The following is a 27,341-nucleotide window of genomic DNA, read 5'->3' as shown; positions in this document are numbered from 1 at the left end:
AGAATGGTGGATATGTGGAATGCTCTGCCGCAGAAGGCTGTGGAGGCCAAGTCTCTGGATGCTTTCAAGAAAGAGATGGATAGAGCACTTAAAGATAGCCGAATCAAAGGTTATGGGGATAAGGCAGGAACTGGATACTGATTGTGGATGATCAGCCATGATCACAGTGAATGGTGGTGCTGGCTCAAAGGGCCAAATGGCCTACTCCTGCCCCTATTGTCTATTGTCCATAATTGCCTGTTTTCTGTCTCCCTCCTTTCTTAAAAAGTGGGATAACATTAGCTACCCTCCAGTCCTCAGAAACTGATCCTGAATCTATAGAACATTGGAAAATAATTCCTAATGCGTCCATGATTTCTAGAGCCACCTCCTTAAGTACCCTGGGGTGCAAACCGTCAGGCCCTGGGGATTTATCAGCCTTCAGTCCCATCAGTCTATCCAACACCATTTTCTGCCTAATGTGAATCTCCTTCAGTTCTTCCATTACCCTGGGTCCTCTGGCCACTATCACATCTGGGAGATTGTTTGTTTTCCCTAGTGAAGACAGATCCAAAGTACTTGTTCAACTTGTCTACCATTTCCTTGTTCCCCATAATAAATTCACCTGTTTCTGTCTTCAAGGGCCCAACTTTGGTCTTAACTAATTTTTTCCTCTTCTCATACCTAAAGAAGCTTTTACTATCCTCCTTTATATTCCTGGCTAGCTTGCCTTCGTATCTCATCTTTTCTCCCCATATTGCCTTTTTAGTTATCCTCTGTTGCTCTTTAAAAGTTTCCCAATCCTCTGGCTTCCTGCTCATCTTTGCTATGTTATACTTCTTCTCTTTTGTTTTTATACCGTCCTTGACTTCCCTTGTCAGCCACGGTCGCCCCTTACTCCCCTTAGAATCTTTCTTCCTCTTTGGAATGAACTGATCCTGCACCTTCTGTATAATTCCCAGAAATACCTGCCATTGTTGTTCCACTGTCATCCCTGCTAGAGAATCTTTCCAGTCAACTTTGGCCAGCTCCTCCCTCATGGCTCCATAGTCCCCTTTGATCAACTGCAATACTGACACTTCCGATTTTCCCTTCTCTCTCTCTCAAATTGTAGATTAAAATTTATCATATTATGGTCAGTACCTCCTAATGGCTCCTTTACCTCAAGTTCCCTTATCAAATCCGGTTCATTACACAACACTAAATCCAGAATTGCCTTCTCCCTGGTAGGTTCCAGCACAAACTGCTCTAAGAATCCATCTCGGAGGCACTCCACAAACTCCCTTTCTTGGGGTCCAGTACCAGTCAACCTGCATGTTAAAATCCCCCATAACAACCATAGCATTACCTTTGCGACATGCCAATTTTAACTCATGATTCAACTTGCACCCTATGTCCAGGCTATTGTTCATGTAGCACCATGGTCCTGAAAAACATTGGCTCGTTTTTCCTGTGTACTGTACCAGCAGTTATGGTCGAAATGACAATAAAAAGTGACTTGATTCTGAATAAATTATAGGGAATAAATTTAAAACTACAATATATAAGGAAGAATAGGGGCATTTGGGGGAAAGTAGTGTCACTTTCCACTTTTGATTACTTAAGTTGTGATAGTGGCGGGATATTTAACGAAATTGAAGATAATGCATATTGAAAGGTTATTTAGTGAGTGATTAACTTCCACAGGAGCAAATTGATAAAGGAACAGTTATTACTCTTCAACCATCAGGCTCCTGAACCAGTGGGGATAACTTCACTCACCACAACTCTGAACGGATTCCACAGCCTTCTCTGTCTATATACAGTCTGTTGTCTTTTGCACAATAGTTGTCAGTCTTTGTAGTTTTTCATTGATTCTATTTTACTTGTCAGTTCTACTGTGAATGCCCTCAAGAAAATGAATCTCGGGGTAGCATATACTTTATACTTTACTGTCGCCAAACAATTGATACCAGAACGTACAATCATCACAGCGATAATTGATTCCGTGCTTCGCGCTCCCTGGATTATAAATCGATAGTAAATATTAAACATTTAAATTATAAATCATAAATAGAAAATAGAAATGGGAAAGTAAGGTAGTGCAAAAAACCAAGAGGCAGGTCCGGATATTTGGAGGGTACGGCCCAGATCTGGGTCGTACCCTCCAAATAGTGGCAAATGCATAATATTAAATTTACTTTGAACTTTGATGATTTAACTATATTACTTATTCGTCGGCATCAGTTTTAACGGTAAAGTGAAATGTGTGAGAACGACACTTCCGCGGACACCGATCATGCCGGTGCAAAGTTTTTGTCCCATAGCATTGCATTTTTCGACCGCAGGTGGTGGAATCTGGAGCAACGCACAAAGAAAGGGTAGGAGGAACTCAGCAGGTCAGGCAGTGTCCGTGGGGATAATGCCCAATCCAGATGAAGTGTCTCGACCCAAAACGTCGACTGTCCATCCCCTCCCCCCACGCTGCCTGACCCTCCAGCACTTTGTGTTGTTCGCATTTTTGTTTACTTTTCAATAATGTTCGATTTCGCTTTTGAAAGTCAACATGTAAACTTTGTTGGCACATTCCAGATCGCAACTTGCTACCAAATGGGGAAATCTCGTCACCTCCCTCCTGGTTTCTTTGTGCCAGTTATCTCAAATCTGCGTCTCCTGCTTCTGCCAGAAGAAACAGGTTCTCTGTCTAATTTAGTGGATTCCTTCGCCTTCCCCGGATCGTCATTTCCAAAATCTGCAGAGGGGATTAAACGGATGAGTTGCGCCCGTGATCTTCCTGCTGTGCGTCCGGGTCTCCCAGCTCGGGGCGCCCGGTCGGGCTCTGGGTAGCAACAATTTTGTTGGGGATGTTGTTGCCGCGAGTAAATGAGCCCCATTAATAGCCGGCCAAACAGATCCGGCGCTTTGCACACACTCCGATTGTTCTTCATCTGCGTCTGACATCAGAGGGGCTTTTGTAGGCGGGCGCCGATGTCGGAGGGGCGGAGGAGCTCATTCCGACTTGCAGCCGGGGTTGTCCATGGATCTGTAAGCACGGCCGGCCACCTCTCCTAACCCGCGCTTCAGCCAAACAGCGTTCTTGGAAGTAAAGTTGTTGGTGGATCCACCCAGCCAAGCAGAACCCTACCGGGTTTGAGCTCATCTTCGGTCACAGGTCGGCGAAAATTTATCGGTCCCACCCCTCTCCTTTTGTTTTCGCCTGGATTGGACTCTGCCAGACATCTGGCCAAGTGCTGAACAAACTTTGGGAGAAGGCTTGCGGCAGAAGTGACAGGCGTTCGGGCCGGCGCCCCACGGCAACACAGAGGCTGCAGGAAGGGCGGCGTGGTCTCTAAAGCCGTGGAATACGGCCTACCCACCCTCGGTCCCCTCCAGCATCTGCACACTCCCAGCACCCTTGGGGGGGGGGAAACCAGCTGGCTTTGAGCGAGGAATGGCAAGCAGCTTCGGAGGGGCGTGATCTGGTCAAACTAACTGCGCCCCACGGGAACCTCGGCCGCAAGCTGCTGGCGATCGGCGGGCCATGGAGGAAGACACGGCTGCTGTCTGCGAGCCCCGGTCCCCCTCGGCCGACTTGCCCGAAGCCTTCTGCACGCTCTGGAGCGACGTAATGGGAATGTTGGTGAGTTGTGCTGGGGGAGGGGTGGGGTGGGGTGGGGGGCGACTTGCCATCTAGGAAGCTTCGGTTGTGCAGAGACTTCTGTAGGAGGATAAACAAATCAAAGGAAATTGAGTCAGGAAACTAGAAATTCTCCAAGGTAATCTCCAGAATCCACCTCCACGCCGTTTCCCATCTCACTTGTCATTTCCCATCGTTAATCACTCCAGTTTTTTTTGAGAAAGGGTGAAATTCTATCGCTTTCCAGAGGTCAGTTTTCAGCTCACTCTAATATGGGATAGTGTGGCTCCCATCAGTTCAAGTGGTGATGAGATAACTAGTGAACTGTTAACACAGTTCAGTTAAGCATCGTCAATAATCTCTAGGCGCTGAAGTGCAAAGTTTGAGCACGCTAGGTACCTGATACATCCTGCACCCTGAACGCTAGGATCAGAATCAAGTTTGTTATCGCTGTCTAATACGCTGCACCCTGTCTTCTTTTTGCTACCTCGATGTAGATGTGTATGATGGCGTGATCTGCCTGCACGGCAGACGAAACAGAAGTCTTTCAATGTACATTTGACAATAATATTCTAATACCATTGTTCCAGACTGTTCAGGTATTCATGGGCCTGATGCAGCCGGCCGCAGTGTGTTTCGTTTTCGAATACATGGTTATTAATAGATTCAGTGCGTTCGTGCACCTGTCGTACTGCTGTCACGAGCCGAACGTGTTCAGGTTGATCTGAGGGGTAAATATTGGCGGGAATGCAGGGTTGTGTTATGGATATTTTACATTCACCTGAGAGAACACACTTGTCGTGTATAGCCAATATGCTTCTCTGGCGGTGGAGATACAGTAATGGCCATTGAGTGTATTCTGATATCCAGTGGCCTGTTTAGTGAAAGTTCACTTGGATATCTCTTCCTCGTCCTGCTGACCAGGTGTGTTTCAGGGTCTGTGTTACTGTTGGCATATCCCACTTTCACCAGAATTTACAGCATTGGAAGAGGCCACTCATAGTGTCTTATCCACAGTGAGCAAAAGTGGATTGGTTTAATAACTGTTTCCCTGTCCTTGAAATTAGGACGTTTGAAGTAGTCATCAAAGTGATTTTTAAATGTGGTCAGTGATGGGCACCTTTTCAGGCAGAGTTCTTATCAGATGGTCAGTTTGCAGAGGCTCAAAGCATTTGATGCATCATTTTTGACTGCCACTCTGGATCATCCTTGTCCCTCTTGTGTGGTCACTTTTGGTCAGTTTGCATGTGTGTTACTATCTAGTGGTCAGGTCACTTTGTGAGTGATTTGCCTTTGTTGCAGTTTGAGAGCATTAACACATTGATACAGTTACCAGTTTGGTTCAGGTGTTGATCAGTTCCTGTACATTCAGGTATTTGACACTGTTGTCTGTGATCAGTTCACATGTTTGAGTATTTCCCACTGTTACCCCTGCTTTAGATATTTGCCTTGCTGTTATCTGTGATCAGTTTGTGTGTATTCAGTTGGACAATATTAACTGCAATTGAGTCTTACATGTTTGATCAGTAACTAACAATAAGTTTGGGAATATTTAAGTTGGCTTGTGCGTTACCAGGCATCAGTTGCATTTTTAATAATGGTTAGTTACGGGTGGAGGAACAGTTTTCGGGTATCTGTTCGCTCTTGCCTGTCTCTCTCTCTCTCTCTCTCTCTCTCTCTCTCTCCCTCTCTCCCTCTCCCTCTCCCTCTCCCTCTCCCTCTCCCTCTCCCTCTCCCTCCCCCTCCCCCTCCCCTCCCCCTCTCCCCTCCCCCTCCCCCTCCCCCTCCCCCTCCCCCTCCCCCTCCCCCTCCCCCTCCCCCTCCCCCTCCCCCTCCCCCTCTCCCTCTCCCCCTCCCTCTCCCTCTCCCCTCCCTCTCCCCCTCCCTCCCCTCCCTCCAGTTTTTGGTTATCTGATGTAATTTTATAAGCAGACAGTTTACCCATATCTGATGGTCTCACCATCTGTTAGTAGGAGCACCTTGAGATGTCGAACACCTATCTCGGCCATCGTTTCAGCCATGTGCTGGTGTTTGATGATGCTCAGTCTGGGCATGTTTCAGTACCTGATGAATGTTTTTGTCTAGTTTCTGAATGTCTGCTATCTGATGCACTGTTGATGTTCGTTTTGAGCTTAGAGGCTTGTGTCTGAGGATTTACCATATGTCCTTCTGGTGGTTAGTGTCACATTAGTTCTTTATCATAATTTTACCACCAGTCATTTCCGTTACTTTCCATTGCTGTTTTCTTAATGGAAGGTAATCATTACCAGATCAAGCTTTTTCAGCTGTCAGAATCTGGTTTAATATCTTTGTCATATGTTATGAAATTTGATGGGCAGCAGTACAGCGCAAGACATAAAGCTCGCTTTAGGTTACAATAAAAAGATGAATAGTGAGGCAGTGTTCATGGGCCATTCAGAAATGTTATGGCTGAGGGAAAGGAGCTGTTCCTAGAACTTTGAGTGTAGGTCTTCAGGTTTTTGTACTCCTAGCCGATGGCAGTATTGAGAAGAAGGCATGTCCTAGACAGTGAGGGCCCACTTTCAGCCATGGTCAGGATGGAAATGCCCAGAAGGTTGTGAACAGTTGACGAGGAGAAAATTCGGGTGTCTGAAGGACTGCTTTTAACATTCACAGGTGGTTGAATAACTTTTTAGTGATCAGCTGGGACATCACTACTGTTGAGTCTAGGCTTATTTGGGTATATTCACACCTGAAGAGAGTGTGTCACATACCTCGACACCTGACTGACCTCAGTAACAATGTGGCAAATACCTGAACATGAGCTACCTCCAGGTCAGTTTGTCATCACTTATCTCGAGCGCATTCTGCTTATTGGCTCAATAAGTCAAGAGCTTTAAGGTGAAAGGGCGAGAAGTTAAAGGAGGTGTGCAAGGTAAGTTGTTTTACACGGAGAGTGGTGGGTGCGTGGAACTTGGTAGAAACCGCTGTTCAAGGGGCATTTGGACAGACCCATGAACAGGGGGATGTGGACCATGTGTCAGCAGATGGGCTAGATTAAATTGGCAGCATAGATATGGTGGGCAGAAGGGGGCTGCCTGTGTGCTGTACTTTCCTACGTTCTTCAGCTTCTACCAGTGGTTAGCGTGCAGTTGTTGAAAATTCAGCTGGAGAAATCCTATTAGTCATTTTGGGTAGTTTCTGATTTCCGATGTGCTGTTGTCAATGGAGTCACTGACAGAATGGAGATAAAAGAAACTGCCGAGGGTGAGAAATGGAGCAAAAATAGCACTTCTGGAGAGCTCAGTAGGGCAAGCAGCTCCTGTGGAGGGAAATAGACAGGAGTGGAAGAAGATGGACGTCTGGATTGAGGGTTTCAACCTGTAATATCGACTGTCCCTTTCCCTTCCCAGATGCTGTCCGACCCGCTGAGTTCCTCCAGCAGTGTGACTTTTGCTGTCAGTTAAGGCACTGTTACAAATTCCTGGTTAATGTATGTTCAAGTGTCTGATAGGTTGTTGATAATAGTCAGCGTAAATGTATTTAGCAATCTGAACGTTTGGTTTTCAGTGTCTTATCTTTTGATTAGTTTGAACACACAACTGTTATCTCTGGTCATTTTGAATGTGAGGCATTCTGAGAATCTCACTGATTTTGTTAGGTGTCATAGTACTGTGCAAAAGTCTTAGCGGTTCATGTATATAGCTAGGATGCCTAAGACTTTTGCACAGTACTGTATTTGTCAACGTGGAATGGAGAGTGAGTTTGTAAATCGGGCAGGAGCAGTGGATTTTGGAAATGCCAATGCTGGATCATCACAGGAGGGGTGTGGGGCAGGTGGCAGAGAAGGAGTACCAGGGGCGGGGGAAGATTCAGGTGCAACACACACCCCAGCCCTGAGACACCAGGTAAGGTCATTTGATTCCAAACAATTGGTTTATTGATCCTTACAGAATTAGTCTTTGTGTTGTTTCCTGCTCTCCTCTCTCTTCCCCTTTTCCAAATCAAGATTCCCCTCTCCCTGCCCACATTCCACTCTCAGTCCACAAGTGACCCATATCAGAATCAGGTTTATCATCACTCACGTATGTCATGAAGTTTGTTTATTTTTGCAGCAACAGTACAGTGCAGAACATAAAATTAATACAGTACTGTGCAAAAGTCTTAGGCACTCTAGCTATATATATGTGCCGAAAACTTTTAACAGTATGTATTTGGCACAGCGATACTAATGGTTAGTTTGAGCATGTCCAGGTATCTGATGCGGTGTTACCAGTCATCAGTCAGGGAGTGTTCTGATGGAGTCTCACTCGCAGTCAGTTCACGTGGACTCTGCTCTGCCCCATTTGCCTTAAAATCACTGGTTAGCAAAAATCCACTATCTGAGGTTAAAAATGAGAATCAAACATCGCAGTGGTAGAGTAGAGTTACTAGGACTTGATGTTTCAATCCCTAGGGTAAGTCGGCACTCTTGATGTTGGCAGTGGGCTTGGAGTGGTGACAAGGAGGGAGGGTAGGTACGTCATTGGGGTCATCAGGTGGGCACCCTCCTTCTTTGACGTTTCGTTGATAAGCCCACGACGTTTCCAGAGGGCTCAACAGTGCTACCTGGCGTCCCAGATACACCCCGCCTCAGTTCCATACCCTCTTCTTCATCTTGCAGCCCAGTTGTTGTTTTTCCTTTTCATCCAAATCCAATTGCTGCTTTCTTCTGCTGCATTTGACAAGGACTTGATTGCTTGTTGGAGGGAGTGGCACTTCACCCCCATTTTCTTCAATAGACTGGTGGTAGATGTAGCAACGAATCCCCTGCATCCCACTTCCTCAGGGAAGATCTTGGTCTTCCAGCCATTCTGGGCAGCTTCAGTTGCCAGTTCAGAAGAACATTCGATCTTTTGCCATCCTCCTGATATAAAGTGTCATAATCACTCCTGAAAGGCTTGGTTCCAGTACTTAGGCTTGGCCCCCGGATTTGATTCCACAACCAAAAGGAATTGTTTCTCTCTATTTATTCTGTCAGATTCCCCTTAATATCAGAAAATGGTTACAGCAAGAAAGGAGGCCATTCAGCCTGTTGGGTACATAAAGGGTCAGTAAAAAATATACCTAACCTACCCATATGTCCAACCTTCTTTTTGTTGTCCTTACTTTCCATGTATGGTGCCTGTCTTCTTTTGAATGCCACAATGGAACCTGTCCCTCTATTTCCAGACTCTAACCAGTCACTGCGTAGAAATAGTTAACCCCTCCGTATATTTATTTTGATATTTGCCTTCATGCGATGTCCCCTTGTTCCTGAACCCTTCAATGAGATTCTGCACCTTTTCTAATTTTACATAATCTTGACTTATCTTCTCGGAGCTTCGTTTGTTCTAAGGACATAAATCTCAACTTCACTATGCTATCCACATAACTAAAGTCTCTTAGTCTTGGAATCATTTCTTTAATCTCTTCTGTATATCTGCTGAAGTTTTTACATCTTTCCTTAAAACACAACACCCAGAACTGGATGCAACACTTGAGGTACACTATGACTCTTTGCTCTCTACAGTTCTATTTAAGAAGTCCAGGATTCTATACTTTTTCTGCTTTTTCATACTTTTTATACTTTTTCAGTGAACTATGCAGATATACCCCCCCCCAATCTCTCTGTTCTTGCATCACTTTAAACATTGTGCTAGTTTATTTTGCCCCTTCTAGTTTTCCTATCAAAACATAAGTCTTTGCATTCCTCCATTTAAGTTTCATCTGTCACCTGTCCATTCATTCCTCCAGCCTCTGTATATCTCCTTGGAACCTATTGCCATCCCACCCCTGAGGAACTTCCCTGCAGCCATTCACTACCCCAGCTTTTCCTGGTATTTGTCAATTTTCTGTCAATGAGTTCCTTTTATTCAAAGTCCTTCGTTGTCTTTGATAAGTCTACTATGAGGCATAGAATCAAGGTTTTTTCTAGAAGTCCAAATATACAACCCAACGTCATTTCACTTGTTCATCCTCTCTGTTACTCCATCAAATAATACTTTGAAAAGCACAATTGCATTACCCCTTAATCTCCTAAATTTCAGGAAATGCAGTTCCTGTGTTTTTTTTTAAATCACTACCTATAATTGAACCTGGAGTGCACGGATCTGGTAGGTCTTTTGTTGAACTCATCCTAAGGACAGTAGATTTTTCCCAAGAGGTGTACAGAGCTACCCGTGGTTCTCCTGGTGTGATCGACCCAGGCTGCATCATAACTCACTTCTTCCTCCCTACCTCTGCCCTTCTTCCTCCAGATGTGAAGGTCAGTATTCCATTAACCATTTTGTTTGTTATGGACACTTGACATTTTTTTTTCCCAGCACGCCTCGGCCCCTCCGAACCAGATCCCCAACACTTTCAGGTGGTCGGAGCTGACCTGACGGTGAAGGGGACAGAGAACCGGCCACCTCTCTTATGCCTGATCACGGTCCGGCCACTGCCAGGTTTGATTTGTTCTGGGTGTCCATTCTGAGACGCGCTGGCCGGAAGAACAGAATCCAGGCAGTGAAGATGGTGATGGTGAGGACAGGACAGAAGCGCTCCGAGACACTGAATGGCAGCAAAGCCGAGGAACTGAAGTGGGAGCAGAAAGTGAGTCACCATCTCCCAGCTGTCCCCGGGATCAATAAAGTATGACTATGTCTATGTGTCAGAATGGAGACCCGGAGAGGACGACATTTGACATTTTAATCATTTTGCTAGTGCCCTAGCATAATTATCCCTAGTCTCTTGGAAACTCCATTTCTAACTTTTCAGAATTTATAAGTAGTTATTTTTGGTACAGTGGATGTCCTGAATGCTCACCTAAAATGAAATGTACATGGCGTGAGTTTGAGCATTATCTCAGACAATGAGAGCCCCTTGCCTTTTTAATGATGTGAGTCTCTCACTGGTATACTTACATATGTGGCTTTTCCTCCACTGTCAAAGCCATTTATAATTTCAGTGAATCATTCTGACCTGAATACAGATCTTTGAAGGGCACCAGTGGTCACATCCTGTTAGTTTCCTGCTTCTTCTGTGCTGATTTCCTAACCAAGCCAATAATTTTCCTGTACCTCTCTGAACTTTTAACTTGGACAATAAGAGGGTTTTTAATCACATTCCTTCTGGAAGTCCCCGAGCATCGTCCTCCACTAAGAATCCTCCTCTCTGCTAGAAAGGGGCTTTCTGAGCAAAACTCACGTGTGAACCACAGAAATATCACAGCAGCTGGTCAAAGTCTGTTTTCAGGCTCCGCAACTTCATAAAGCACAGAAAAAGGGTCTTGACCCCACCAGTTGCTCAGGAAAAGGTTAATCACACCCATTCTCCGGAGACATCAGAAAAAGTATTCCTGTAAAATCACGGAAACTGTAGGGATGGGTTGTTTCAAGGAAAGTAAAAATCTCTAATGTGGCTGCATTGTAATGTGGGAAGTGCGGGTCTGGTGCTTCACGTTTCCCCAACTTGTCTCCCAACTTTTATATACGCTGCTAAACACTCCATTTGAAGCACAAAATTGGTCACATAAAAGCTGATGTACAATTATCAACCATGGAGCGACAGAGCAGTGAAATGTGTCTTTCACTCCACCATGTCCACCTGAGTACTGGAGTAAAGATGTCCTACTGGAATTAACTGTGCCATGGTGAGAACATTGCACATAGCTGTGAGCTTCCTATCATTGGAAGGATATACTTGGGATAAAGGTGGTCCAAGGGGATTCCCTGGATTGACTCTCATACCAGGAGAGATTAAGCAGTCTGGATCTGTGCCGCTTTGTCTGAATGAGAAGAGTAAATTTATTATCAAAGCACATAGATGTCACCATGCACTACCTTGAGATGTTCTTGCGCACATTCACAACAGAACAGAGAAGTGCAGTGAAAAACTACACCCAAATAGAGACTGACAACCACAAACAAAATCTGAGAAGAGGTGATGTAAATGAAGCATGCGAATTCTCACCGGGCTTGACAGGTTAGATGTTGGTATAATATTTCCACTTTGGCAGTCTTCCTTCCCAATTCTGCAAAAGGGTTGTGGAGACTCAGAAACTGTGCATATCTGAGCCAGAGATTTTTCATCATTAAGGGTACTGCTGTTGTGAAACAGACACTAAATGGCCTAATCTGGCTATTTTTAAAATCCTTCTGGACTTCACGGGCAGTGTAATGGCTGTACACATTTGTTCCTACAGCACATGTGAGCAGACTTGGGCTTGGAGTCCTGAGCTTTACACAGTGAAGTAGGGAAAAGCTGGTAGTTCCATGTGGAGTAGCTGTCTCTTAAATGGAAAACTGGAGCTGTAGGAGGCTTGTCGCCCGTGGCCGTGCTTTGCTATCGGAGGGCCCAGCCTGAAGGCTGTATTTCATGAAATGTTATTTTGCAGCAGCAGCAGATAGTCCAATACATAAAAACTATGTATTTAAAAAATAAATTAGATGAACAGTACAAAAAGGGAATGGAATTAGTATGGTAGAGTTCTTGTGCTGGTTCATTGTCCATTCAGAAATCTGATAGATAGCAGAGGGGAAGAATCTGTTCCTAAAATGTTAAGTGTGTGTCTTCAAGCTCCTGTACCTCTTCCTTAATGGTAGTAACGAGGAGAGAACAAAACCTGGGTTGGTGGGGGGTCCATAATGATGCAGGAAGACTAAGGAATTGATTGTTAACTTCAGCAAGAGCAAGTTGAGGGAACATTTCAACAGCACTCAACTAGCCAATCTATCTCACCCCTGTACTGTTCTTTACTCTTAAACATTTGAATAGCAGCATTCAACCAAGGCTGCAAACTTTATCCAGTAATTAATTTAATTGAAATTATGTTAAGTAGTATTATAAATAAAGATTCTTTATATATGTGGAAGTACAAGAATAATGTAAAGCTGGGTTCAGTTTCAGCTTTTGCCACCCTCTGTACGTTGTCCCTATGACCATATACATTTTGTCTGTTGTTCTGGTTTCTACCCACGTGCTAACGATGTGCTGGTTGTTCAGTTGATTGGCCCTGCATGTAGGTGGGTGGTAGTTTGGAGGGGGCGGGGAGAATAAAAAATGGGATTCATGTAAGTTTGTACAAGTGCAGGAGTTCCAAACCTGGGGTCCACAGACCATTTGGTTAATGGCAGAGGTCCATGGTATAGAAAAAAGGTGGGGAGCCCTGTGTATGTCAGTGGTTGATGGCTGGTGCAGATTCAGTGGACATAAGTGTTTGCTTCTATGTTGTGTCGCTCTGTGATTACTTTATTCTCAATGTATTCTTTCAACTTCTTCTGTTGTAACCCTTACGATCTGTATAAAATTGTTATTTTAAACATTGTTCTATTGATTAAAAACAGCTTGTCAATGCTTATGGCAACTTCTTGCTTTCCAAAGTTCAGCTAAACAGTTGTGGTATCTTCAACTCCCTCTAATCTTCCCTAACAAGACATTAAGTCATTGCACAACTCTCTCGTGCAATCTGAGCAAGTAATAATATAAATTAATTTTAATAGAACGTAGAATAGTACAGCACATTACAGGCCCTTCGGCCCACAATGTTGTGCCGACCCTCAAACCCTGCTTCCCATATAACCCTCCACCTTAAATTCCTCCATATACCTGTCTAGTAGTCTCTTAAACTTCACTAGTGTATCTGCCTCCACCACTGACTCAGGCAGTGCATTCCATGCACCAACCACTCTCTGAGTAAAAAACCTTCCTCTAATATCCCCCTTGAACTTCCCACCCCTTACCTTAAAGCCCTGTCCTCTTTTTAAAAAAAAGTTGTTTTTAGATTTCTGTCAGGTTTGTTTTGCTGTCCTTGTGACCACATTCTATCCAGTTGTCCGTTGTTTTTAACCCTTTCTTTTCCTTAAACTTTTTTTTATAAAAGAACTTTGGTTCCCCCTTCAATGAGTGTGAGGGATTAGCCAGCTCGCCTCCTGTTTGATCTGTTTTGAATTTGAAATGATTAAGAGCTGTAATTACAAGAAGTTTAAGTCACTGTACCATATACACAAAAGCTTTTGTGAATTCAATGAAAAGATGGTGTTACCAGTAAACACATTCTATAATGCTAAAGGGCATGATTCTTGAGTAAACCAGTAAATTTCCTGTGGTTACTTGTGACAAAGGCTCACTTGCCAGCCAGGAACAAGCCTGTTTAATTCAGGCTTGAATGCAGTTAAGCAATGGGATTTAATCTGCATTGCCTAATAACACCATTTTGTACAACCGGCCTTTTGGATGGGCAAGTAGAAAAAGAGGAGAATTTGCATTATTCTGGTACCAATCACATCACGGTCAGGTTGTCCAGAGGCTTTGAAGGTCCATGAAGTACTTTGGAAGTCTTCTCTCAGTTCTAATGTTAGAAAGCAGCTGTGAATTTGTGCACCATCTGCCGGAGATATGAATCTGCTAAACACCAGATAATTGTTTTTTTAGTAATCTTGGTTGAAGAATAAACATTAGAACATCAGGAATAACTCCCGTGCTGTCCTTTGCAATAATATCTTGTGTGTTCATTAAAGAGAACAAAGATGTATCGGCTTACCTAAAAGGTCGAATCCACATCTTAGCACTCTTTGAATGCTGATAAAAATTTTTGTTTGCAAGTCTCCTTCAACTACAGTCTCTTGATTTAGAAGTGAGAGACCTGCGCATTTGTAGCTTGGAGTCCTGAGAAAGCTCATGGGACGTAAATTGTGGGTAATTGGCAGCGCTCTGAAAAGAAATGTGGCTACTTGAAATAACAAATTGGGCGAGTGCCTGTCAGCTGAGGAGTTTCTCCAATGTACAATCTTTTTGTTCTAGAAGCTCTGTTTATTGTGCAGATCATGTAGTCTTTGAAGCCACCTGCAATTCTGGCTGCCTTGTGAGAGCTGGTCCTTTGGGGATGCTTTTCCAAATGTCCTCTCACGTCAGTACAGTCCATTGTCACCTCGGTGTCATACTTAGAAAGTTTTGTCATTAGCGGGCCCCAAACTTTCCAAGTGGCTGGTTGCATGCCATCGCTGCAGTGTCATTGAGCACACCTGCCTCTGGGAGCCAAGCCTTTTAGCCAGCAATCGTCGGATGACCACTGAGGTCTCTAGAACCTCACTTATTTCTGTAAATTGATAAAGTGTTAGGTCTAATCTGAAGTGGTAGGGTGTTCCCTGTTTTCCTTGGGGCTTCCAAACAGCCTTTCTTCACTTCTTTCCCCTGGCCTTCATCTTTACCTAAAACAAAAAGCAAAAACATGCTGGAATTCTTGAAGGCATTAAACTTTTCTCACAGATACTGCTCTATATTGCAAACTGCATCCCACCATTCAGGATTCATAACTAGTTCATTGCCTTTTCAACACAAGCTCTCTCTTTTTTTATATAGTAGGACTCTTAAACTACAGAAATAATCAAAGAAAATATTTTCCCCATCCCGTTTAATTCTTCAATGGTGTCTGCTTTTTTTTTGGAATTGTGGAACTTTTATCAGAGATCCATACTTCATCTCATTAATTTCACCCGCTTGCCTTGTTTACTCTTCTAATCTGCGTTTCATTTGGTTAGTAATACACCATATCATTTTCGTAGTAGTGAATTGTCCTATAGAATAGTGTCAGACTCTTTGTTTAAAAGCTTAGTTATTGTTCGAATATTTTCTTGCTCTTCTGATCTCATCGACATAACAAGCGCATCCGAGACGCTCTCCTTAGCATTCAGTGAAGGTGTCTTCTGTGTACTCGCAATCTCGCACACAACAGTACACATTTCACAAACAGCTGATAGGATTAAAGATAACCATCTTTGCTCTCTAATCTAATCTGTTTTGGGCTGCCTGCCCAAAAGATCGGGGGTTGTCTGGAGGTCTGTGCTTATCTCTCTTTTGCCTGATAATGGTCAGACTAAAATCTATAACATTGCATTGGTCCGTACAGGCTTGGGAGCAGCTGTTTTTGTCGGACTTTCTCCTGGTTACGCATTGCTTCTCAATAACTTGCTCCCATGTTAAATTTGAGTGTCCGAGGTGCCCCTTCCTTTCATTTCTAGTTATCGCAGATTTACTGTTGTCACTTGGGATCGTGTAGCAAATGAGCTTTGACCTCATTTAATGGTGTAATGTCATAATGTCAGACATTTTGTCACATCTAATTAAGTTATATAATTCATCTTATTGCAGGTCGGAGCTCTGGATGAATCTTGCTGTGTAGTAAACTAATCCCCTTAAAATAGAATTTAAAAGTTTCCTCTCTGAGCCAATATGTGAATCCAGTTGTTTAGTTTAAGAGAAACCTATTTTGAAATTGTTTTGCTTGGTGTGAAACTACCCCCCCCACTCCAAAGTCTTAACACTGATCAAGACCAATGAGCCTCTGAGAGGACAATCATTGTTACCCTTTTACTTGAAAATGTACCTTCTGCACACCATAAAAACGAGAGACTTTGCAGATGGTAGAAATCCAGTGTAACACATTCAAAACAACACACACAAAATGCTGGAAGAATACAGCAGGTCAGGCAGCATCTGGGAAAATTATTAAACAGTCTCTGTTTAATAACAGTCTATCTTTAACCAGTCCTCATAAAGGGTCTTGGCCCAAATCATTTTCATAGATGCTGTCTGATATACTGAGTTCCTCCAGCATTTTGTATCTGGTGCTTGCGTGCACACGTTTACAATGTGCATGATAACTATTCCAGTATCATAGCTCCTGTTGGCAACTTCCCAACCTCCACTATGCCTGGCTGATTTGCAAACATTACTCCGCTATTTAAGAAGGGTGGGAGGCAGCAGAAAGGAAACTATAGACCTGTTAGCCTGACGTCAGTGGTTGGGAAGTTATTGGAATCCATTGTTCGGGATGAGATTACGGAGTACCTGGAGGCACATGACAAGATAGGCCAAAGTCAGCATGGTTTCCTGAAAGGAAAACACCATCTAACTAACCTACTGCAATTTTTTGAGGAAGTTACAAGCAAAGGAGACAAAGGAGATACAGTAGATGTGGTGTACTTGGATTTTCAGAAGGCCTTTGACAAAATGCTGCACATGAGGCTGCTTAGCAAGATAAGAGCCCATGGAATTACAGGGGAGTTACTAGCATGGGATTGGCTGATCAGCAGAAAACAGAGAGTGGGAGTAAAGGGATCCTATTCCTGCTGGCTGCTGGTTACCAGTGGAGTTCCACAGGGGTCGGTGTTGGAACCGCTGCTTTTTATGATGTATGTCAATGATTTGGACTATGGGATTAATGGATTTGTGGCTAAATTTGCTGATGATACAAAGATAGGTGGAGGAGTGGGTAGTATTGAGGAAACAGAGAGCCTGCAGAGAGACTTAGATAGTTTAGGGGAATTGGCAGAGAAGTGGGAAATGAAATACAATGTTGGAAAGTGTATGGTCTTGCACTTTGGTGGAAGAAATAAACGGGCAGACTATTATTTAGATGGGGAGAGAATTCAAAATGCAGAGATGCAAAGGGACTTGGGAGTCCCTGTGCAAGATATCCTAAAGGTTAACCTCCAGGTTGAGTCGTTGGTGAAGAAGGCAAATGCAATGTTGGCATTCATTTCTAGAGATATAGAATATAAGAGCAGGGATGTGATGTTGAGGCTCTATAAGGCACTCGTGAGACCACACTTGGAGTATTGTGTGCAGTTTTGGGCTCCTTATTTTAGAAAGGATATACTGACATTGGAGAGGGTCCAGAGAAGATTCACGAGAATGATTCCAGGAATGAAAGGGTTACCATATGAGGAACTTCTGGCAGCTCTTGGGCTGTATTCCCTGGAGTTCAAAAGAATGAGGGGGGGATCTCATAGAAACTTTCTGAATGTTAAAAGGCCTGTACTGATTAGATATGGCAAAGTTATTTCCCATGGTAGAGGAGTTTAGGACATGAGAGCATGACTTCAGGATTAAAGGACATCCATTTAGAACAGAGATGCAGAGAAATTACTTTAGTCAGAGGGTGGTAAATCTGTGGAATTTGTTACCATGAGAGGTTGTGGAGGCCAAGTCATTGGGTGTATTTAAGGCAGAGATAGATAGGTGCTTGATTAACCAGGGCATCAAAGGGTATGGGGAGAAGGCAGGGAAGTGGGGATGACTGGAAGAATTGGATCAGCCCACAGTTGAATGGCAGAGCAGACTTTATGGGCTAAATGACCTACTTCTGCTTCTGTATCTTATAGTCTTAAAAAGACAGGACTGCAAAGGCATAGTATATACACTATACTGGGGGTACCACTGTTCCCTGGGAAATGTAGTCCTGTGTTATGACTACTGAAAAGAGAATGAACCTGCTACATTGACTAGCATGTGTGTCTGAGAGAGTTATGCTTTCATCATCATCAGTCTATTCATAGGATGTATTTTGTCCATGACAGTATTGGAATGACCACTGCACAGTGTTTCTGGATTCTTAAATCCCATCTTCATACCAAGAGCAACCTCAGTCATGTTGTGTGGGACTGTGACCTTTCTACCTGGCCTTATTGAGGTAATAGACAATAGACAATAGGTGCAGGAGTAGGCCATTCGGCCCTTCGAGCCAGCACCGCCATTCACCGTGATCATGGCTGATCATCCACAATCAGTACCCCGTTCCTGCCTTCTCCCCATATCCCTTGACTCCACTATCATTAAAAGCTCTATCTAACTCTTTCTTGAAAGCATCCAGAGAATTGTCTTCCACTGCCTTCTGAGGCAGAGCATTCCACAGATAAGATTCACAGGCTGATGTCGGCCATCATTGTTGGAAATTGCTTTCCACCTTAATTGTGGCCAAGCGTGACCTTCTGTCCACCATTCCCTTCATGCCAGAGACCAACACTGGCTCAGTGGAGAGTGCAGGAGGGCACCCTTGGGTGCTACATCAAGTGAATGTGGCACAAAACATTTAAACCTGATGGGGTCGCATCCCAAAGCCACGAGCAGCTTGGCACCATTAAACCTGGAGCAAGTAAAAATCAACACAGCAGGCCGAAGCTCTGCCAGCACTGGCATCTCTGGTCGTGAACAGTGATGGGCATTTTAACAACCGACATGATTGCGTTTGTGTTTGGAGCCTGGAGCCCAGCAGGCAAGCGCAAAATTAAAACGAGTTAAAACATGCTGCGATCTTCAGGCAGAACCATTGAAGTGAATAACCAGTGTCTGCCTTCTGCTAAAGTCCTCCCCGTGACAGAAGGCAGCTGAGTGATATCTGGAAAAGGCTGAGTGTACTGGGTCCGGTAAAGCACAACAAGATGCTGGCTGTAGTGTTGCCGAGTAAGGTGGGGTGGGGGGGATCCTCATTGAAACTAGATAGAGTGGACAAGGAGAGGATGTTTCCTATAGTGCGGGAGACTAGCACCAGTGGGCACACCATCAGAATAGACAGGTATCCCTTTGGAACAGAGATGAGGAGGAATTCCTTTAGCTAGAGGGTGGTGAATCAGGAATTCGTTACCACAGAGGGCTGTGGAGGCCAAATCATTGGGTGTATTTAGGGTGGAGGTTGATAGGTTCTTGATTAGTCAGGACATCAAAGGCTTTGGGGAGAAGGCAGGAGAGTGGGGTTGAGAGGGATAATAAATCAGCCATGATTGAATGGTGGAGCAGACTCAATGGGCCGAATGGCTTAATTTTGTTCTTGTGTCTTACGCTGTGAAACCAGCCACGTCTCCAGAGAACCTGCATAGCACAGCTACAACACCAGGACTGGCCACAGCATGGAAAATCGGTCTCGTATGTTTTGCACCACAGATCCAGTATGGCAGACTGCCATCCCAGTAATTCAGTCTCACACATTAGCAAGGTCTAACCATGCTCTTAGGCAAACTGTGCATGACCGATGTGTAGTTGAGGACGACTCAGCTGCAAGAGCCAAGTGGCGGAGAGTCACACAGCACAGAAGCAGATCCTTCAGCCCAACTGTCCTAGCCAACCAAGGTGCCCATCCCAGCTAGTCCCCCTCTGCTGGTGTTTGGCCCACATCCTTCTGAACCGTCCCTATTCAGCTGCCTTTTAAAAGTCACAAGATCCATTATGGTTAAAGAGCTGAATTCTACGGATGAGCTGAATGACTGTACTGCCAGCTTCTCACTTCATCCCCTCACCTGGTCTCTCCTGGTCTCTCCTGGTCTCACCTTATCATCAGCCAGCTTGTACTCCTTCCCCTTCCTCTTGCCTTCTTACTCTGGCTTCTTCCCCCTTCCTTTTCCTTGCCTGATAAAGGGATTTGGCCTGAAACATTGACTGCTTATTCCCCTCCATAGATGCTTCCTGACCTGCAGAGATCTTCTGGAACTTTGTGTGTGTGTTGTTTAAGATATCCGAATAATAATAATGTGTGAAACTTTCCTTTGGATGAAGAAGTATTTAGCATAAAAGCAGGTGGTTGTGATTGTTGGAAGTCAGTTAGCTTAGCATTTTCCTCGGGATCAATAAAGTGTATCTATCTATCTATTGATATATTGCTATGGTAGCTCCTCAAAGCAATGTTACTAACTAAATGACAGTGATTGTCCTTCCATTTAAAAAAAAAGTCAGAATTGGGTATGTTTCCTGCAGATTTCACAAGGTTCAATTAATTTTGCACCTGTACAGAAGACTCTGTAGTCCTAAATCACACACAAGACCTACAAAACATCTCAGCACAGGCTGATGAGAAAGAGCAATGGTATTGTACATGACAAGATGGGTGGCGGGGTGGAGATGCGTCTCTACCAAAGGAGGTGTAAGGCTCTGCTGGCCTGCAGGTCACTGTTGGGCAAGGTGTAGCACCTGCTTAGCTCCCTGATCAGGGTCACGTGAAGCCATGGGAGGGGCTGGTAGATGGTCACATGAGCAGCTGGTGCCCATCGTAAGTCCTGGTTATGCAACCACAGACGCCAGGCAGACAATCTCTGAAGAGTATTGATAATAGCTATCACCCAACTTGTAAAGACACTATTCAGAAGAAAGTAGTGGCAAAGCACTTCTGTAGGAAAAAATTGCCAAAAACAATCGTGGAACTCACGGCTTTGTTGCAAAGTTTGCAGATGATATGAAGATAGGTGGAAGGGCAGGTAGTTTTGAGGAACTAGAGAGGCTACAGGAGGATTTAGACAGATTAGAAGATTGGGCAAAGAAATGGCAGATGGAATACAGTATCGGGAAGTGTATGGTCATGCACTTTTGTAGAAGAAATGAACAATAAACTATTTTTTAAATGGACAGAAAATACCAAAAGTCAAATGTGCAAAGGGTCTTGGGTATCCTTGTGCAGGATTCCCTAAAGGTTAATTAGCAGGTCAAGTCTGTGGTGAGGATCGCAAATTTGATGTTAACATTCATTTCAAGAGGACTAGAATATAAAAGCAAGGATGAAATGCTGAGACTTTATAAAGCACCAGTGAGGCCTCACTTGGAGTATTGTGAGCAGTTTGGACCCCTTAGAAAGGATGTGCTGAAACCAGAGAGGGGTCAAAGGAGGTTCACAAAAATGATTCCAAAATTGAATGGCTTGTCATATGAAAAGCGTTTGATGGCTCTGGGCCTGTATTTACTAGAATTCAGAAGAATGAGGGGTGACCTCATTGAAACCCAGTGAATGGTGAAAGGCCTTTATAGAGTGGATGTGGAGAGGATGTGTCCTATGGTGGGAGAGTCTAAGACCAGAGGACACAGTCTCAGAATAGAGGGGCATCCTTTTAGAACAGAGATGAGAAGAAATTTCTCTAGCCAACGAGTGGTGAACCTGTGGAATTCTTTGCCACAGGCAGCTGTGGAGGCCAGGTCTTTATGTACAGTGCCTTTAAAAAGTATTCACCCCCTTGAAAGTTTTCATACTTTATCGTTTTACAACATTGAATTACAGTGGATTTAATTTGGCTTTTGACACTGATCAACAGAAAAAGACTTTCATGTCAAAGAGAAAACAGATCTCTACAAAGTGAGCTAAAATAAATACAAATGTAGAACACTAAATAATTGATTCATCCTCTTCAAGTCAGTATTTAATAGATGCACCTTTGGCAGCAATTATAGTCTTGAGTCTGTGTGGATAGGTCTCTATCAGCTTTACACTGCAATTTTCCCCCATTCTTCTTTACAAAACTGCTCAAGCATTGTCAGATTGCATGGGGATCGTGAGTGAACAGCCCTTTCGAGTCCAGCCACAAATTCTTAATTGGATTGAGGTCTGGGATGTAACTTGGCTTCTTAAGGACATTAACTTTGTTGTTTTTAAGCCATTCCTGTGTAGCTTTGGCTTTGTATTTGGGGTCGTTGTCTTGCTTGAAAACAAATCTTCACCCAAATCTAAGTTCTCTTGCAGACTGCATCAGGTTTTCCTCCAGGATTTCCCTGTATTTTGCTGCATTTGTTTCACCCTCTACCTTCACAAGCCTTCCAGGGTCTGCTGCAGTGAAGCATCCCCACAGCATGATGCAGTCACCACCATGCTTCCCAGTAGGGATGGTGTGTTTATGATGAAACACACAAGTGTTTGGCTTATGCTAAACATAGCATTTCGTCTAATCCCAAAAAGCTCAATTTTGGTTTCAGCTGACTTCAGAGTCTCCCACATACCTTCTGGCAAACTAGCTGACATTTCATTTGAGTTTTTTTTTCCAAGAGTGGCTTTTTCTTTGCCATTCTCCCGTAAAACTGCAACTGGTGAAGTACCCAGACAACAGTTGTTGTATATGCAGTCTCTCCCATCTCAGCCAATGAAACTTGTAACTCCTACAGAGTTACAAGGGAGGCCATAAGGTCTCTTTATGGCCTCCCTCACTAGTCCCTTTCTTGTACGGTCACTCAATTTTTGAGGATGGCCTGCTCTCGGCAGAATTTACGGCTGTGCCATATTCTTTCCATTTCTTGATTGACCTAACTGTAGTCCAAGGGATATTCAGTGACTTGGGACTTTTCTTGTATCCATCTTCTGACCTGTGCTTTTCAATAAGCTTTTCACAGAGTTGCTTGGAGTGTTCTCTTATCTTCATGTGTAACTTTCTCCAGGATACTGACTCATCAGCAGTTGGACCTTCCAGATACAGGTGTATTTTTACTACAATCAATTGAAACACCTTGACTGCATATTTAACTAATTTAACCTCTATTTAACTAATTATGTGACTTCTAAAACCAATTGGCTGTACCAATGATGATTTGGTATGTTATATTAAGCAGGGTGAATACTTAAACAACCAGTTATTTTGTGTTTTACTTTTGTAATTAATTTAAATCGATTTGTAGAGATCTATTTTCACACTGACTGTTGATCAGTGTCAAAAAAAAGCCAAATTAAATCCACTGTGATTCACTGTTGTAAAACATGAAACCGTTCAAGGGGTGGGGGGTGAATACATTTTATAGGCACTGTTCATTTAAGGCAGAGGTTAATAGATTCTTGATTGGTCAGGACATGAAGGGATATGGGGAGAAGCAGGAGACTGGCGCTGAGAGGAAAATTGGATCAGCCATGACAAAATGGCAGAACAGACTTGATGGGCCAAGTGGCCTAATTCTGCTCCTATATTTTATGGTCTTACAGTTATGAAAAGACTATGATCACCCATGTTATGCAGCACGGCACATAACAAACGTGATGAGAACCCCTGCTATTTCAGAGTAACGTTGCAGAGGCTCCAAGTTCAAAGTACGTTTATCATTCGAGTGTGTATACCATGTACGACCTTGTGATTCATCTTCTTGCAGGCAGTCACAAAACATGAAGCACAATGGAATTCATGAAAAAACCCGCACACCACAAAGACGGTCATACATCTGATGTGTGAAAAGGAATGAAGAAATCATGCAAACAATTAAAACAAACAGAGTCCATAGAACAAGAACTGACAAGTTCCTGAAAGTAAATCCACAGACACATGGCTGCAGGTGGTCCAGGAGCTCAGTGAGAGAAGGACACTATGTAGCATACAGACTGGCAAGCACTAACAGTGCATCTTTCCCATTTACCTGTATTAAAGGATTTAAGCCAAGGGACTGGCTATGATGTACCAAAGTTTGCAGATGATTTTAAGATGGACGCGAAAGTTACTTGTGATAAGGGTGCCGAATCTGCAAAGGGACAAAATTAGGTTGTACGTTGGCAAAGCCATGACGGCTACAATACTGTGCAGAGAAATGTGCGATTATTCCCTTTGCAAATAGAAAAGCTGGTTATTCTGATAGTCCTTAGTCCTTGGTTTAAGATGGTGCTGCTGAAGGTGAGCAACTACTTTCTGGTGGTTACCAAAACAAGGAATTCAACTAAATACTTTACTAGTAACACTTTTTTCTATTTTAAAAAAACTGTGGTAAGTGATCACTGCAAACAATGGAGAGGCAAGAGAAGGTGGAGCTGAGACGAGGGTCAAAGCGTGCGGATGCAGGGTGAAGTCAGGGCATATTCGAGACAAAGTCGGGGTGAGTGGAGCTGAGCAAAGTCGGAGCGGAGGAGAGGCACATTCGAGGCCTGTCCACCTAAACCAAGGGTGAGGTTTGATTAATCTGGGCACTGGGCTGATTTGGAAAGGTCGAGAACAGAATGAAACATGGTGGCAGGGTCCAGGCCTAGAGCATATTGATGCAAGAACGAGGGACGGCCCTGTGTTTGGATGATTTAAACGCCAGGCCAGATGGATTGAAAGTGCAGGCTGTCAGGACCAGAGGCAAGGGTTGGGCTGGTTCTGCTCACTGCTTCGCGATGTTTTCTCCACTCTTTGCTGCGCTGGGGCTGTAGGCCTGCTCCAGTTGCTCCAGGCTCCATGAGGTTTACTCCACTATGTACTGAGGCTATGGCCTGCACTCCAGGCCTTGTGTTTGAGGATTCTTTCATTCAAAATGCTGTTTGCTTACTTTCATGACTTGCATAATTCATTTTTTTTTTCTCTCTCTCTGCATATTGGGTGTTTGTTGATTTTTTTTTTAATGGGTTCTTCTGGGTTTCTTTGTTTTGTGACGACCTGTAAGACCAATCTCAAGGTTGTATAATGTACACATACTTTGATAATAAATGGACTTTGAACAACAGAACCCTTCCAGAAAGACAATTCTTGCTGCTTTAGTAGGTGAAATACAAAGTTAGCATGCAGGTGGACCATATAAGTGGGGTGTTCGTAGATGGACGACAAAAATAAGGGAGACTCACTGCTACAATACAGGGTTTGAAACCACACCTGGAGTACAGCATACAGTTTGTTTGCATTATCTAAGGGGAGATTTATTTGCTGCAGAAGCAAAGCAGAGAAGATTCACAGGATTGATTCCTGGTATGATGTTTTGAGGGAAAAATACATGGTTTGAACTGATACTTTCTGGAATTCAGAAGAAGATGATCTTATTGAAACATATATGATCTAGAGGGGTCTCAATACGGTAGATTTTATGAAGAATTTTCCCTCCGAGAGAATCTGCAAGAAGGAAGCATAGTCTTAAGATAAAGGGTTGCCTATTTAAACTGAGTGAAAGGAAATCCTGGGATTGTGAATCTTCGGAATTATGCGTTGCATAGAACTTTGGAAACCGAGTAGATTCAAGAGACAAACCTGTAGTCTTTAGGACAGTGAAGGTTATGAGAACCAGAGAAGCCAGGATTATATCAGCAGTGGGCTCTTCTGTGGTGCAGAAAGCTTAAAGGACTGAATAGTCCTCATCTGCAGTTATTACCATGGAGGCAACAGAGGATCAAGAAAATCGGTGCCCATCTGGACAACATCCACATCCTGAGATGGAATAAAAAATATTGTACTGTATCTGCTAAACTGGAGTCCTGACACACGAAAAAACAAACACAACGCTGATGAATTCATACCTGCCTTTGCAACTTAGCTCACAGTCATAAGCAATGGGTTGCTTCATTGCTCATCCAGCTTTGAAAGACCTTGGAGCAGAGCTGGTTGGAAATGGATTCAGACACCAGCACAGCAGTTTCCGGAATGAATTTGAAAACAAAACGTGACTTGACAAACTAGACCATCATCCCAAAACTGTAACTTTGTAACTTTCATTTTACTTTAAAAAAAATATTTGTACATTTAGCCGCGTTAAAACACATTGTGTAGATTTGCAAAGTTTGTTAAAAAGATTGCAACATAGACTGAGATACAATCTGTCCAAATCGATGCCGCTGCAGTTGTTTGGAAAGTATTTCAGTCCAGTTGAGGCAGTGGCGGAGAGGGGGATGGGTTAGAGATACTGACAATGAGGAGATGGAGGGTGATGAAACTCAAGACTGACTTTGAATTAGTGGAAGAGAGTTTTCAGTGCAAGGAATGAGATCCTTATGTTGCATCTGGAACCGCCTGGCTGGTGGAGCTAAAGAGATTTGTTCCTTTTGAACTTGAGATTATGTGGTTTGCCAGTGATGCAGTGGAAGGCCGTGGTGAGAATGTGGCATGAACAAGGTCAGTGAAATTAGAGGCTCCATTTAAGTTATTGCCCGAAATGGTTTGATATGAAAATGAATTGGGGTTTAGGGAGGGAACCAGGGATATTTCTTCTGGGTTTAAATTGGTGTTGCACATGGTGGAGGGACTGTTTGGTAGTGACCTTTTTAGTGAAGGTGAGTTTGAGGAAGGTATGGTGTTAGGTGATGGGCACAAAAAGAAAACAGGAAGAGTTTGTGGATTCACTGAACTGACTGGAAGATTTAGTTTAGTAAGCAGCAAGCAAGGCAAACAAAATTTTCGACTTCATTGGAAGAAGACTTTGAGAATAAGGTTAAAGACAGCTTGTCTCTGTTGTATAGAGTCTGTATTATGGTATTGTGTCAAGGCCAGGACTCCCTACTTAAGGATGGATGTGAGTGAGGGAGTGTGAAGGTTCACTAAACTGATTCCAAGGTAACGGCTCTCAATCTCACAGTAATGAACACATTTTAAAAGGGCTTGACAACATTGGCGTTTCCCCTGGCTGCAGTACTTTGAAATTAAGGTCACACTCTCAGAATGAGGGGTTGGTTAATCATGGGTGAGAAGAAATTTATGCACCCAGAGAATAATGTGTCTTTGGAATTCCATTTGCAAGAGAAATGTGATACCTCAAGCATTCAAGGAAGAGATTGATAGATCATAATTTTTTAACACGAGTTTACATTGTGCTTTCCTGGATCTTAAGGCTGCCTTCCTGGATCTACCTTGTATGACTATAAATATAGATTGGTATGAGTAGGGTGGGCTTGAGTATTAAAAAGTTCAGATTAGTCCGAAGTTTGGTAGTTCCGGCTGAGTCCATGATTTGGGGATTACTTTTGAAGTTGAGTCTTTGTCAGGACGCTGGAGCAGGGATCGAATTGCAGACCCGGTACTGTGCACACAGTGATATTAGTTAAATAACAAATCCGAAGGTGCAAACAAAGTTGGCATCAAAGTTCAAGCAGAGATCAAAACATGATCAAAACAGGAGGGAGGAGAAGATGGTGGCATGACGCAGCGCGCGTGGCTGTTCCGAATGAATATTGTATGTGTTAACTAGGGGGCCGTGCACAATCCAGATTTGATGGAGACAGCCGTGAGAAGCACGGAGGAACACCTGGAGTAACTTCTGAAATGCCCGCTTCGCTGCCGCTGTTACTGTGCAATCAAGAATCTCCGCAGGGGAAGGCCCCAAATCCTCGGCTTTGCCTATTGCTGGGGCCGGGGTTGAAGCGCTCAGCAGAGATGGTGCTCGGTGTCAGAGAGCTGGTCGGAGGCTCGGAGTTTTCGGACGGACTTGGAGTCGGACTGTGGTCGGATGCTTCCAGTATGCTGCATCGGCAAGTTGGCGGCGCTGGAGGTTCACCGTCTGCGTGAGATGATAGGACTTTCGAGAGATTTTGAGACTTTTACCGTGCCATGGTCTG

General features: G+C 43.7%; 1 protein-coding gene across 6 annotated transcripts in view; it reads left to right on the top strand.

The window, feature by feature from the left end:
• The window catches only part of sash1a (SAM and SH3 domain containing 1a), a 140,150-nt gene that overhangs the window by 37,428 nt on the left and 75,381 nt on the right, over nucleotides 1-27,341 (top strand). Inside the window, exon 1 of one of the 6 annotated variants that reach the window (XM_063056319.1) lies at nucleotides 1,906-3,598. The exons of 4 other annotated variants lie outside the window; for them this stretch is intronic. In XM_063056319.1, the coding sequence (XP_062912389.1) occupies nucleotides 3,500-3,598 (99 nt within the window). In that variant the 5' untranslated portion in view covers nucleotides 1,906-3,499. Of the gene's footprint in view, nucleotides 1-1,905; nucleotides 3,599-9,996; nucleotides 10,172-27,341 lie in introns of those variants that run through there. One more of the 6 variants, XM_063056316.1, reaches the window with a different exon arrangement.

Source organism: Mobula hypostoma, chromosome 8 (genome assembly GCF_963921235.1).
Source record: "Mobula hypostoma chromosome 8, sMobHyp1.1, whole genome shotgun sequence".
Lineage (NCBI taxonomy): Eukaryota > Metazoa > Chordata > Chondrichthyes > Myliobatiformes > Myliobatidae > Mobula > Mobula hypostoma.
This window is presented reverse-complemented; position numbering and strand designations above follow the sequence as displayed.